Source organism: Filicampus tigris, chromosome 4, assembly GCF_054856515.1.
Source record: "Filicampus tigris isolate MCC_2025a chromosome 4, RoL_Ftig_1.0, whole genome shotgun sequence".
NCBI lineage: Eukaryota > Metazoa > Chordata > Actinopteri > Syngnathiformes > Syngnathidae > Filicampus > Filicampus tigris.
Window position 1 is genome coordinate 368,219 of NC_141220.1, and position 15,261 is coordinate 383,479.

The 15,261-nt window shown below is 44.6% G+C and overlaps 1 protein-coding gene across 2 annotated transcripts in view; it reads left to right on the forward strand.

The window, feature by feature from the left end:
* Window positions 1-14,638, forward strand: part of chst6 (carbohydrate sulfotransferase 6) — a 48,615-nt gene extending 33,977 nt beyond the window's left edge. Inside the window, exons 1-2 of one of the 2 annotated variants that reach the window (XM_086029586.1) lie at window positions 2,508-3,005; window positions 11,884-14,638. In XM_086029586.1, coding sequence (XP_085885712.1) covers window positions 11,955-13,151 — 1,197 coding nt within the window. In that variant the 5' untranslated portion in view covers window positions 2,508-3,005; window positions 11,884-11,954 and the 3' untranslated portion in view covers window positions 13,152-14,638. Of the gene's footprint in view, window positions 1-2,507; window positions 3,006-11,883 lie in introns of those variants that run through there. The other variant, XM_086029585.1, reaches the window with a different exon arrangement.
* Window positions 14,639-15,261: the final 623 nt, after the last annotated feature.

The following is a 15,261-nucleotide window of genomic DNA, read 5'->3' on the forward strand; positions in this document are numbered from 1 at the left end:
TTATATAGCACTTTTCATACATAAAAACGCAACTCAAAGTGCTGTAAAACATCCAAAGCAAAACATAAAAAAAAAAAAATCCGTTCACGCCCTCCCTCCCAACAAACCCAAGACAGATATCCATTAGTACACCAGCACTCATTCACACACACCCACACAAAGTGCACAACCTGATAAAATGTGTTAAAAAGACATGACAAGGCACAGAGAAACCATGTGAGGAAAGGGTACCCAAGGGGAGCTCTCCGCGCCGAGGGGAATGACAGCCCACGGCCACAGGGGCGCCACCACCATAGAGACCCCAGCCCGGATTAGACAGGCGGACCCCACACAAAGTGTCGAGGCCGTCGACCACCCAGACCCAAGGAGTCCCTGCGATGACAGCCCCCGCGGTAAGGGCAGCCACCCCTCCCTCAACGCGGAGGCCTACCATGAGGAAACACTGGAGCCAAAAGCTGACAACGGCAGAGAGCAACAAAACTAAAAGACAGAACAGTAGTATAGTCAAAGAACTAAAATCAGTAGAATAAGATAAAAATAATCTTCAATCAAAAGAAAAGATAAATTATTTAAAAGTTGTTAAAAGCCAAACTAAAAAGGTGTGTCTTGAGCTTCCTCTTAAAAATATCAACAGTCTCTGCAGAGCTGACGTCCTCTGGCAGGCTATTCCAAAGGTGAGGACCAAAATGGCTGAATGCAGCCTCGCCATGCATTTTGGTCCTCACCCTTGGAATAAATAAAAGGCCGGCGCCAGAGGACCTCAGGATCCGCGAGGGCTGGTATGATAAAAGCAAATCAGATAAATAAGATGGCCCAAGACCATTAATACATTTATAAACTAATAAAAGTACCTTAAAATCGATCCTGAAACACACGGGGAGCCAATGCAGCAATTTCAAAACTGGCGTAATGTGCATATAAAGATTAAAAAGTAGGGGGCCTAAAATCGAACCTTGGGGAACCCCACATTTAATTTCATGGGTTTTGGAGGAACAAGTATCCATACTTACAAAGAAATATCGGTCTGTGAGATAGGAATAAAACCAGTTAAAAACAATACCGGAGATGCCCACTAGATTTTTAAGTCTATTTAATAAAATTTGGTGATCTACTGTATCAAAAGCAGCGCTTAGATCCAGTAGCACCAAGACTGTGAGTTTTCTCACAGCTGCAGTGCACCTAATATCATTTAAAATCCTTAAAAGAACAGTCTCCGTACTGTGGTTCATCCTAAAACCAGATTGATATTTCTCCAAAATATTATTTGTACTTAAAAAAAATGATTCAACTGGATGAAAACCATTTTTTCTAAAATCTTACTTAAAAATGGTAAATTGGATACAGGTCTGTAATTATTAAAAACGCTCGGGTCAGAATTGCTCTTCTTCAGAAGGGGCTTCACCACCGCCTTTTTAAAGGCAGCAGGGAAGACGCCCGTCTGAAGAGAGCAATTGACTATGTTCAAAATTTGCTCCTCAAAAAATCCATAAAATGTCTTAAAAAGAAGTGTGGGAATTGGATCCAAATTGGATCCAGATGAGCTCCCTGTCCCTACACTTTCATCAAATAAAGATCTTTGCTCATCAGATTAAGAAATGCCTTCAGGGGAAGAATATGCCAAGTCAATATCTTCTGAAGACAATGTTTCTGTTCATTTAGGAGCAAGAAGCAATGAACTAGTCACATAGAGACCTGAACGACCTTACCCGTGATTTGTATCTATCTAAGCAGCAGCCAAAGTTCCTGGCATTTCGGCTTAAAGTGTAAGTCAACCCAAACATATTTTTTTCAACAATAAATTCTACCAGGCCCACTAGTTGAAATAAGACTTTCTGATAAACTTTGCGTCTGTGGAATATGAGTTAATCCACCCGTTTTTAGCAATCTCTGGGGGCAGCCCTTTTGTCACTTCTGTCGACTGAAAATTACATCACAAATGCTCAGGGCTCAGATAACGACCAATTATGGCTCAGCTTCAGAAAACAGGTGATCTGTGATTGGTCGCTACCTGAGCCCTGAGCATTTGTGCTGTCATTTTCAGACAACAGAAGTGACAAAATGGCAGCCCCCTGAGATGGATAAAAACGGGTGGATTTTGCGGCTAACCTCCTATTCCACAAACATAATATTAATCAGAATGCCTTCTTTCGACTAGTGGGCCTGCATAGAACATATTCTTGAAAAAAATATGTTTGGGTTGACTTCCCCTCAAGGCAGATATAAGGATCACCAGTTTCAGGACACGGAACAAGGAATTTGCCTCATTGTTCGACAAGGAAAAAATAGGTTGTGCTACTGCACAAACGTCTCTGGCTTGATCACCTTACTTAGTTCCCCACACAATCCCTCAGACTGGCTTCGTTTCATAGACTCTTTCAAGCAGTCTCTAGGCTGTGCTTCTGCACAATGAGAATAAATACCCCATGTACTGAAGGGTCTGCAATTTATGTGGGATTTATTATAATTTCCCATATTTCATATTCTGTTCATATAAATAGGTTCTAGTTTGTTAAATTCTGCCTGTAATACTAGGTTCTAGTTTGTTCAGCGGTGGTTTACGTGATTGTGTTTACAGTGTTGTGACTGTTAACAGTGTACAGTATTAGTACGCCTGCGGCGAAAGTGCGGTAAAGGTTGGACATTTTTTCTTCCGTTCGAGAAGCCGAGTGAGACCAAAGAGAAGTAACGGTCAGCGAGGTTACTAGCTGTCGAATGTCTCCACCTTTCGCGAAAGACTTGAGCTGTCTACCACAGCGGAGAGAACGCACATTCGCCGTTCGAAGCACGTTCTCAGCCCGGCGGCCACCAAATACGATTGCGAGCTAGCAAGCAGCTAGCTCACATCACAGACACAAGAAGACATCCACAGCCGTTGGTGGTGCATCACAGTCTGCAGGGGCAGGCTGTGAGCATCAGCTGGACTGGGAAGCGTCTTCAGAGTCCACCGTCGCCAGAGCGGCTGGCCGCCCTCGACAGCGGAGCTCCTCCCCGACGTTTGGCAGCAGGTGCACTCGCTCACTCGCCGGCGGAGAAAAGTGTCCCCGCCTCTGCCCTTCTGTAACCGCGACAACGTTGGCCAGAACATTTTATTATTAGTATTAATTTGGGCGCCCATCTAAATTGTTTGTCATTAATAATCAATTGTTAATAAATTCTAATGTTCATTTGGTTCCCTCTCGCTCTTTCTACACCTCAGTTAAATTTGGTTTATTTGGTTTACAAGTAATTAAGTAGTTAAGGCATCTGTATCGATATGTTGTGTTCTTGTTACTACCCCTAGATTCCAGTAGTGCCTAGGGTATTGAGTTGAGTGTCCGGAGGTGAAGGTTCAGGAATGAGGAAATAAAAGACGTACTGACTTCGTGAAAAAAAAAAAAAAAAAAAAAAAAAAAAGTTCATGAATAAGATAAGAATGTCTTTATTGATCCCACAGTGGGGAAATTTTCAATATGTCTACGGTAGGCCTGTGATATTGGAGACAGATCACAAACCACTAATTGCTATATCAAAGAAAGCTTTAGGTGATGCTCCAACACGTATTCAGAGGTTAATGCTGCATTTACAGAAATATGACCTGAAGTTTGAGTTAAAGCCAGGCAAACATTTAGTTGTGGCTAATGTACTGAGCAGGGCCAGTCTACAAAATACAAAAGGTACCACAGAAAATGAAGTGCAGACTCACATAGACTCTATTAGAGCCTGTGTCAGAAGGAAAATGGGAGCAAATGACCAGAGAAACATTCAAAGATGTTAAATTAAACAGAGTTATGACTCAGATACACTTGACAGGAGATGTCAAGTTGGAGAAGCCATATCAACACTTTAAAGGGGAACTTTCAGTGTTCGATGGAGTGTTATTGAAAGGTACAAGTCCATGAGATATGAAATGTTGAACCTAGTACATGAAGGACACTTAGGTATTGAAAAGTGCAAGATACGTGCAAGAGAGACACTCTATTGGCCAAGTATGCACAGTGACATTGAGGCCATGGTGAAACGCTGTAAGATTTGCCAACGTTACCAATACAACCAAAGGAAGGAGCCAATGATGTCACACAGCAAACCGCAGGAGCCATGGAGGAAAGTGGGAATGGATTTATTTCAGCATAAGTGCAAAGACTATTTGCTGATTATTGACTATCATTCCAACTACCCAGAGTATGCACTGTTGACAGGAACGACGGCCAGAGCATGTTGTGGCACACAAAATCAATTTTTGCACGACATCGTATTCCCATGACTGCTATAAGTGACAATGGTCCACAATTTAGCAGTCAGTGCTTCAAGAGTTTTTCTGTAAATTATGGATTTGACCATATTACTGCGAGCCCTCACTACCCTCAATCCAATGGGTTGGCAGAAAAGGGAGTGCAAATTCTGACCAAAGCCATGGATGCAAAAGAGGACCCCCCTTATTTGACTATACTCAACTATAGGGCAACACAACTGGACAATGCACCAGCAGAGCTTCTCATGGGAAGAAAGCTCCAGACAAGACTTCCATTGGTGGTTTATCAAAGGGAGCTGAAGTTACCACCAGTTTCGCAGGTGAAGCGAACAGAGACATATGACAGAGGGACTAAACCTTTAAGTTCACTCGCACCCGAGGAAGTAGGGTAAGATGTGATGGACAGTGGGGACCTCTTGCCAGAGTTCTCAAGGAGACGACGCCGAGGTAAGATGAGGTCATCACAGAATATGGAACCATGAGGCGCAACAGAAGGCACCTGTTGAAAGTACATCAAGACAAAAATATCAAATTGATGGACAGCAGTGTTCCAAGTCATGCTGCTGAAATGCAAATGAATGTTACACCTGACCTGTTTGTTACACCAAAAGAAATGGGTGAATGTGTAACACAAACAGAAAGACCCAAAAGACAAATTGTAAAACCAAGGAGATTGATAGAGGAGATGTAAAAACAATTTTTGGTTGTGTGAAAGAAATGTTAAACTATGTTTAAAATAAGTAGAAATGTTTGAGTTGAATACAGCCTATGTTTCCTTCAAAGCAGTGATTTTAAGTTGATGGTGAACAATTGATTAAGCAACGAAGTTATACTTGGAAAAAAATAAAAGGATATGTTGTGTTCTTGTGACTACCCCTAGAGGTCAGTAGTGCCTAGGGTATTGAGTTGAGTGTCCGGAGGTGAAAGTTCAGGAATGAGGAAATAAAAGACGTATTGACTAGTGACTTCGGTGTGTAATGTACAAACAATACAGCATCCGCCAAACCCCTAAAGTGAAATTCCTCTCAGCTCCAGCACACCCCAGAATTCCTATTGCCCACTCGGTACATCTGAAGTAGACATGATAATATGGAGCTCCTTTTAGAAGCTGTTAAGTACCACCAGTGCCTCTCTTTTCGGCTCTCTGTGGTGACCTGAAGGTCATTGGTCTCATTATGGGTATAAAGGGGGATTTACAAACTACTGTTACTTACTCTGTCACTGGGCTGTATCCAAGCACTACACGCAGAAGGACTGGGGATCTAGGAGTATTTTCGTGCCTGGTGAACACGGTGTCAAAGAAAATTCTCTGGTAGACATGAACAACGTGCTTCTTCCTCCTCTTTATGTCAAGCTAGATTTAATGAAGAATTTTGTGAAGGCCATGGACAAAAATGGCACTGCCTTCCAACACTTGTGCACTTTGTCCGCAGCTCTGGGTTCTGTTAAGGTCAAGGAGGGCATCTTTGTCGCACCTCAGATTTGAAAGGTGATGAAAGATATGAAGTTTGTGGAGCTTCTTACCTCAAAGGAACTGAGCGCATGGGAATCGGGAAGCCTTTAACACAGTCTGGAATGGCTTCCTTGGTAACACACGGGTGCCAGATTACCAAGAGTATATTGAGTAATTGTAGCAATCTTCTGAGGATTGGGAATGCCACTCAAAATTCACTTTCTCCATTCCCACCTCAACTTCTTCCCTCCGAACCTCGGGACAGTGAGTGACGAGCATGGAGAAAGGTTCCACCAAGATATTACTAAAATGGAGAGCAATTGCCAAATCAAGTGGGGGACTTCTGCTGGATGCTCCTGTGTGACATCCTGGAGGCAAGGTACATAGGATCATCCAAAAAAAAACCACGTCTAACCATCTACTACTATGATTTCTGTATATTGCATTTAGTTCCATCAATGATGTTGTTGTTTTTTGTTGTAATATGCCTTGGTAACAGATGCAATAAACACAATTAATATGCGGTATACTTGAAAAAAGATATGTGAAAGCAAAAAAAACTAGAGGTGATGGAGCAAAACTGTTCAAAAATTAGAATTCACCACTTCAAAATTAGTAAAACACACCCATTCACATCTTTGCCGCAGAGCAATTGTTTTTTGTAAACCAGTATTATTTTTTTTTGTATACTACAAATATATTTGTTACTTGTGCCCATTTTTTCTCATCGAATGATAAGTTAATATAATGACAGGCCTATGTTTCAGCAACCAAAATAAAAAAAAATATATTAAAAATAACACTCTCCGTAGCTGCACATCGAGCCATGGCCGTATGTATTCCAGCAAGTACAGTACAGTGCAGTGTCATAGTGTTTGCGATCCATTCATTTTCTGAACCACTTGTCTTCACTATGAGCATTTAAGATGAGCAATATAGCTCGGCACAGCTGCCCTGTTTTTATTTACATCGCCTTTGCCACCTATCAGACCCGATAGGCCAGCTACCTTGTCTGGGATGTTAAAAGTGCGGTGAAGCTCTGCCTGGCCTTTTTGTTTGTTGCCTTCGCCATGTTCGACGCATGCCACACCTGACAACAACCACATATGTCCCGCTGGTTGGCTGTCTTGACCAGGATGTTGAAAGTGTGAAGCTCGGCTGAACTGCTTTTGTGTTGGCTGGTTGGGGGTATGGCCGTCATGCGCCAAAACATCGTTGGCGACGGGTTGCACCAACAAATAACTGCTTGGCGATGTTGGCACTAAACGCTACTTGAGAAAATATCACTGAAGCTAACGATTAGCTCCGTCTATTTTTACATCTAGCGGGGCTGGTTACTAGTGAGCTTATGTCGGGTTGCACCAACAAATACAGTAAAAGCTTGGCGAAGCTGCGACTTGAGAACATAACACTCAAGCTAACGGTTAGCTTTGTCTATTTTTACGTCCATCGTGGCACTTTGCATGCTGCCGCCTCAGTTGGACATATGTCACAGAGAAGAGTAATTGTATATAGTGCAGATAACATGGATTTATTTTAGTTATTAGCAACTTTTGAGTAACTGATGTATAACTACCCTACTATCCGTTAAATGGTTTGCCCGGAAAGAGGGGTTAAGGGTATTTAAAGGGATCCAAATTCATTTGTGGAGAGCGCTGATCCTAGTGGATCCTCGTAGGTGACTGGCTGCTGGAGTGAAAGTTAAGTTGCACGTGTCAAAGTTTTGAAATCATTTTTTTTCCTGATAATTTCATTGTAAATTTTTTTTTGTTTTGGCTTGTTTTATTTTTATTTTTTTATTTGAGTCATCACTGTAAATATCTTTTTCACCTGTTGGTGCAATTTTGGGGTGATTAAAAAAAACACTCAACTGAAGTTTCTTGACTGCGCCATCATTTTCTTTAAGTTTCCCGGTCGAACCCGACATGAGTCGTATAATTCATGCAAATTCATCTGTCAGTACCTGAGTTCAATATGGATTAATAGTCTAATCGCAGGGGTCACCAGCCTGTTTGAAACTGTTATTTTTTCCGTATTGACTGATTAATGGGAAGGGCAACAAGATTGATACACACCTTTTTTTTAACCGTTTCCGGCGCCGCGCGAGTGGCAGCCCGCTACAGTAGCTCCGGCTCATCGGTGAGCCTTTTCGTGTGTTTTTGTTCTTTAATATTACTCTACCTCATACCTTTTTCATATAGTTGATAGTCGTAACTTGCGTAGCAATGGACACCCAAACTGCGGTATTCTTGCTGCTGCTGATGGCTATTTTTTGCGCGATCGTGTCCAGCGACTTGGCTCGGAGCCGAGCCCCCATTGTTTACAGCCGGAATCAGCTGTTAGCACTCCGTGCTAACCATGCGCCGGCTCCCGGGGCGAGACCCGATATCCCCCGTGAGCTGAGGAGGAAGAGACGGGGATCTCGTGCGGGGGTTAAACGCCGGGAAAGGAGGAGACGATACCATCCCGTCCTCCCGTCTGTTATCATGGGGAATGTTAGATCGCTCCCCAACAAGATGGACGAGCTAGCACCGCTTACCCGGCACGAGAGGGACTTCCGGGAGGCTAGCCTGATGCTATTCACGGAGTCGTGGCTAACAGCGCTAACGCCGAACGCGGTCATAGAATTGGACGGCTTCCAAATCATATGCGCGGACAGGACGCTGAAGAGTGGAAAGAGGAAAGGAGGAGGGCTGGCTGTGTTTGTGAACGATAGATGGTGTAATCCTGGGCACATCACGATTAAGGAGCAGCTTTGCAGCAGGGATATTGAGCTGCTAGCTGTTGGCATGAGGCCATTCTACATCCCGCGAGAGTTTAGTCATGTGATCGCGGTGACCGTCTACGTCCCACCAGCTGCCAGCAGCGACACAGCCTGTGATGTCTTGACTGCAGCAGTGAGCAGGCTACAAACACAGCACCCAAATGCCCTGGTACTCATCTCTGGTGACTTCAATCATGCCTCCCCTTCCTCCTCTCTGCCTTCATTCACACAGTATGTCACCTGCCACACCAGAGACAATAAAACACTGGACCTTTTCTATGCCAACACCAAGGAGGCATACACATCACTGTCCTTCCCCCCGCTGGGCAAATCTGATCACAACCTGGTGGCTCTCCAGTCTGTGTCCAAACCTCTGGTCCGCAGGCAGCCAGCTGTGACCCGCACGGTTCAGATATGGGCTGGAGAGGCCGAGGAGGCCTTAAAGGACTGCTTCAGCACAACTGTGTGGGAAGTATTCAGCGATGCTCACGGGGAAGACATTAGTAGTCTAACGGACACTGTTACAGACTATATAAATTTCTGCATGGAGAACACCATACCCACCAGGACAGTAAGGTGTTTCTCCAACAACAAACCCTGTATCACACCAGACATAAAAGCTCTCCTGAAGGAGAAGAGGAGGGCTTTTGCGTCAGGCAACATAGAGGAGCGGAGGACTGTGCAGCGCCAGCTGAGGAGGAGGATCAGAGAGGGGAAAAGGTCCTACAGGAAGAGGATGGAGGAGCAGCTGCTGCAGAATAACGCCAGGGGAGTCTGGAGGGGCCTGAAGACCATCTCAGGCCACGGACAACCCAAGACCCGGACTGGGGGGGACCTGCAGTGGGCAAATGAGCTGAATCTCTTTTTCAATAGGTTCGATCAGATGCCTGCCTCCACTCAGTCTCTCCTGCTGCAGCCTCCACCTACTCCTCCTGCTGGGCGTGTCACCCCCTCCCCCCTTTTCTCCACAGCCTCCAGCTCCCAGCTTCACCAGATAGCCACCACTCCCTCCTGCCCAGCCTTGGCCTTCACAACATCTCAGGTGAGGAACCAGCTGAAGAAGGTGAAGGCGAGGAAGGCAGCGGGTCCAGATGGCATCAGCCCCCAGCTCCTCAAATCCTGCGCGGACCAGCTGTGTGGAATTGTCCAGCACATGTTCCCCCTGAGCCTGAAGCTGGGCAGGGTCCCCCAGCTATGGAAAACATCCTGCCTGGTCCCGGTGCCAAAGACCACCCACCCGAAGGAGCTCAACAGCTTCAGACCAGTGGCGCTGACGTCTCACCTGATGAAGACCCTGGAGAGACTGGTCCTTGTCCACCTGCGCCCCCTGGTGAGCTCCTCAATGGACCCACTCCAGTTCGCATATCAGCCTGGCATCAGTGTGGATGATGCCATCATCTACCTCCTCCACACTTCACTCTCCCACCTGGAGAAGGCGGGAGCACTGTGAGGATCATGTTCTTTGATTTCTCCAGTGCTTTCAACACCATCCAGCCCACCCTACTGGGAGACAAGCTGGAGCGGGCGGGGGTGGCCCACCACCTCACCACATGGATCCAGGACTACCTCACAAACCGGCCACAGTATGTGAGGACACAGGTCTGTGTGTCTGATGTGCTCCTCTGCAGCACGGGGGCCCCACAGGGAACTGTCTTGGCTCCCTTCCTGTTCACCCTCTACACCTCGGACTTCAACTACAACACCCCTACCTGTCACCTGCAGAAGTTCTCTGACGACTCTGCGATTGTCGCCTCATCACAGGCGGAGATGATCAGGAGTACAGAGAACTTACTCAGGGTTTTGTGGACTGGTGCCAGCAGAACCGCCTCCTGATCAATGCGGGGAAATCCAAAGAAATGGTGATGGATTTCGGTAGGCGCCAGCACTCTTCACCTGCACCAGTGAATATCCGGGGAACAGATGTTGAGAGAGTCTCAACTTACAAGTACCTGGGTGTTCATCTGAACAATAAACTGGACTGGAACGACAACACAGACGCCCTCTATAGGAAGAGTCAGAGCAGACTCTTCCTACTCAGGAGACTGAGGTCTTTTGGGGTTCAGGGGACACTCCTCAGGAACTTTTATGACTCGGTGGTTGCATCGGTCATCTTCCAGGGAGTGGTCACCTGGGCAGGCGGCGTCTCGGCCCGGGACAAGAAGCGGCTGGACAAACTGGTCAGGAGGGCCGGCTCTGTCCTGGGCTGCTCCCTGGACTCTGTGGATTCGGTGGGGGACAGGAAGCTGTTGGCCAAGCTGTCATCAATGCTGGGCAACCTGGACCACCCCCTCCAGGGCACCCTAACAGCACTCCACAGCACCTTCAGTGACAGACTGTTACACCCTCGCTGTGCAAAGGAGAGATTCCGCCGTTCCTTCTTGCCTGCTGCTGTCAGACTCTTTAACAAGAACATTGTGTAGTCTCTACAAACTGGCGGACATTAGTGCAATTGTGCAGTCCTGCACCTGAGCTCATATCGTGCAATACCCAATATTCCCCACTACTGTAATACCGTGCAATACTCAACATTCCCCACTACTGTTGGTCTAGTTTTATTTTTATCCAATGCTGTTCCTTACATATCACTACAGCACTGCAGCACTGTCACTTACTTAGAGTATTTTTTCCTCTGTACTATGTACAAGCCGAAATGAGTGTTCCTCATATTTTTTATGTAGATGTAGGTTGGTGTGCATATACATGTGTATATACACGTTACTGCGTATATTTACATAGGTTTGATCCTAAATGTTTGCCGTCAATGTTATACATTAATGGCCACATTATGCCGCCGCCCCTGTGTGACCTATATCTTTGCTGCTGTAACAATGAAAATTTCCCCACTGTGGGATCAATGAAGGCATTCTTATCTTATCTTATCTTATCTTTAATTATATGTTATTATTAATAATTAATGATATTCAACTAAATGAAGACATTGATCATCTTGGTGATTTCCCACATTAATGCTCAACAATGATTTAACAAACAGAACAAATATCAGTATGTAACACTTAATTTCTAGAAATCTCTGCAAGTTGTTACATTTTCAGATGATCACTTCTACAACATTCCTCAGAAAGTTCAGAAACTAATAGATAGATATAATTTATTTATCCCACGAGAGTAATTATGTAAACTGTATAACACTGTCTAGACCAGGGGTCACCAAGGTCCTCAAGGGCACCTATCCTGCAACACACCTGATTGAAATGATCAGCTCATCAGCAAGCTTTTCAGAAGCCTGATAACGATACAGATCATTTGAAACAGGTGTGTTGCAGCAGGGAGAGATGGAAAACATGCAGGATTGGTGCCCTTGAGGACCGGACTTGGTGACCCCTGGTCTAGACGTTAGAATTAAGTACTGTATATTCATTTTTCTTGTCTGTCCCTTTCCTCAAATGTGTCATTCCTCTTCTGCCACCTCTTTTGCAGCACGGGCAGTGTGCAACCCCACAGAGGAAAAGCATCAACGTCAAGCTCAAGATACTAAGCCACAATCAATCATGCCCCGTTACAGAGTGAACCTCAGCACTATGGTTTTCCTGTTGATCCTGCAGGGAGCAGCAGTGGTCCTCTTCTGCGGCTGGTACATCAGACTAAACCCTTGCGACTGCACCCCTTCCAATAGGAAAATCCATGTTATGCTGCTGTCATCATGGCGATCGGGATCATCCTTTGTTGGTCAGGTGTTCAGTCAACACCCATCTGTCTTTTATCTTATGGAGCCTGCCTGGCATGTTTGGACCAAACTTGAGAACTCTGGTGCACAGGCACTACGAATGGCCGTAAGGGATCTAATGCGTAGTCTGTTCCATTGTGATTTCTCCGTGACAAATGCCTACCTGCCAGAGCGACACAACATGTCCTCTTTGTTCATGTGGAGTCACAGTCGAGCATTGTGCTCACCACCGGCTTGTTCTCTCACACCACGTGGCTATTTCAGCAATCAAACGCAATGCTTACAAACGTGTGATGCAGTGGGCCTACAGGGTGTGCAGGAAGCCTGCGGTACTTATAGTCATGTAGTATTAAAATCAGTGCGTATTTTTGAACTGGAATCCCTCTACCCACTCTTTGAGGATCCTAGCCTTGACATTCGGATCATTCATCTGGTTCGGGATCCCCGGGCTGTGGTACGGTCAAGAGAACAGTCTGCCAAAGCTTTTGTTGGTGATAATGCTGTTGTGTTGGAGCAGAAAAACATACCTCTAGCTGAGGTACAATACCAAGTCGTGCAGGAGATCTGCCGTAGCCATGTGCGCATTAGCGAAAGGGCTCTACAGGAGCCACCACCATTTCTAAAAGGCCGGTACAAAATGGTCCGCTATGAGGATGTGGCCCGCAATCCACTAGAAGAAATAAGTGCTATGTATGACTTTGTAGATCTGGACATGTCAAATCAGTTAGAGGAATGGATTTATAAGCTGACTCATGGAAAAGGCAAAGGTTCATTGAAAGAGGCCTTTGAAATCACTTCAAGAAATGCTGCAGATGTTTCCCAGGCTTGGCGCACCACGCTACCACACAATAAGGTCAAGCGTATCCAGGAAGTGTGTAAGGAGGCCATGTCACTGCTTGGGTACACAACCGTAAACAGTGATAAAGAACAGAAGAGACTTGATATTGATTTACTGGTACCACGTAAACCATACCAGTTCAGCTGGTTACCACAAAAAACAGAGCGCCTCGGTAAAGATTAAAACAGTGGATAGTAACAGAGACTCTTCTAGACTGAAGTTATTTTTCCATGCAGTCTTTACAAGTTGTGTTAATATGAGTGAGGCAACACTGCTATGAGATCGAAGGGCAAAGTAATTGTGACACCTGTGACATGGTCACAGGTTGTCAGTGGTGAGATAATTACTGTAAATTATAATTACTGTATCATAAGAAATACTGATTAACTGCATTTTACAACTGTACATTTTATTTATTTTTAATATTTCCAAAAGAGTGAGAATAAGTGTTTCGGAGAATGGTTGGATTTCTTAATGTTCCGAGCTGCATAAAAGCTGTCATGATTCGATTTTTTTTATTCGTATGTGAAACCAAGGGGTTTCATTCGTTGGTGCAACTCTATTATTTAATTCCAAAAGGACAGTTTGTGTTGTAGTGTGACCCCTAAACTGGAGTTACTTTTTTTTGTTTTTTGATGTCTATCGGAGATCTACAGTGAAATGAAATAAAATTGCACTGTAATCGTGCCAGCGCTTGAACAGTGGACATCGATCAAATTGATCAGTGATGACCCACAGAAAGGAAGCATGTAAAAAATGTAGGCGATAAGTAATATGATTTCCAACAGTGGAAGTTACACACTTAATTGGTTCAATGAGCCCTTTCGTATCCTGAAACATTCATAAATCAAGGTAATCTTATTGAAATGAATGGAAATGCAGTTAATCCGTTTCAGACCCAAAAGTAAGTTAAACTTACTTTTTTTAAACCATTCATCCATCCATCCATTATCCAATACACTTATCCTCACAAGGGTCACGGGTGTGCTGGAGCCTATCCTAGCTGTCTTCGGGCAGTAGGCAGGGTACACCCTGAACTGGTTGCCAGCCAATCCCAGGGCACACAGAGACAAACATACACACTCACAATTACACCTAGGGGCAATTTAGAGTGTCCAATTAACCTACCATGCATGGTTTTGGGATGTGGGAGGAAAACGGACTACCTGGGGAAAAAAACACGCAGGCACAGGGAGAAGATGAGTCTAACCCACAACCTCTGCACTGTGAGGCGGACACGCTAACCAGTCAACCACCGTCTGCTCTTTTTTTAACCAGTGTGAGGTTGAAAATAAATGTACTGCAATATAGGTGATATATGTGAATACACATATGAATAGGTGAATAGGTGATATATGTGAATACACTCTATGATAAAGAAATAAACCACTTAAAAAGATACATATTTAATGCGTATTATCTTTAACTAATGAGGGTAAAAGGGGGAGGAGGACTAAAGCCTCTCCAATGGAGGTCTTCTTCCCTAATAACATGGGGACATTCCGATTCAAGGGTCTGTTTCCTATGTAATTCATTGGTGGATTTTGACATACTGAAAGTAGGATGTCATACTGTCATTTAAAATATTTGTTTTCTGCACTCTTCTTTTGGTTATATTTATAATTTTTTGACCGTCTCAAATTGTGAAGGCAGTGGTTCTTTGGAGTAAACTTGGCTGTTTGTTTTGTATGTAGAACTATGGATGGCTATTTTGATGGGATTACATTGACATTTTTTGACCGCTCAATGCTTACGTCATCCATTGCCATCCACATTTTAACTTGTTTTTTATAATCCAACCATTTAGCTCCATCCATGTTGAATTGTTAATTGCATTTTTTATGCATTGGATGCAAAAACACCTCATGAAAGTACTAAGCTTGGTAAGGATTGTAATGAGGTTCAATCGCAGCAGATGGCAACTATGCTTTTGATTCGAGCATAACCAGTACGTTGAAGAGGAGAATAAACCCATAGTGAAGAAAATAACATGGCCTAGACGCACTAATGTCAAAGTCAAGGCCCGCGGGCCACACCCGGCCCGCGAGAAGGTTTTCTACGGGCCCTAGGATGATATTGCTTTATTATTAGATCCGGCCCGCAGCTCGCATCAAGCCGGTGTGGGTAGCAGGAGTGATCAGGTCCTTCGGGCCTGCTGAAGACGTCACGCTTTAAAATATTTTGTCAAGAACACAGATGTAGTTTAATTATCACATTTTATTAGTCCAACCGGCTACTGTGGGCCGCAGCCGACGCCAATACAGAACGACAACCGTTCAGTCAAGCTCTCCTC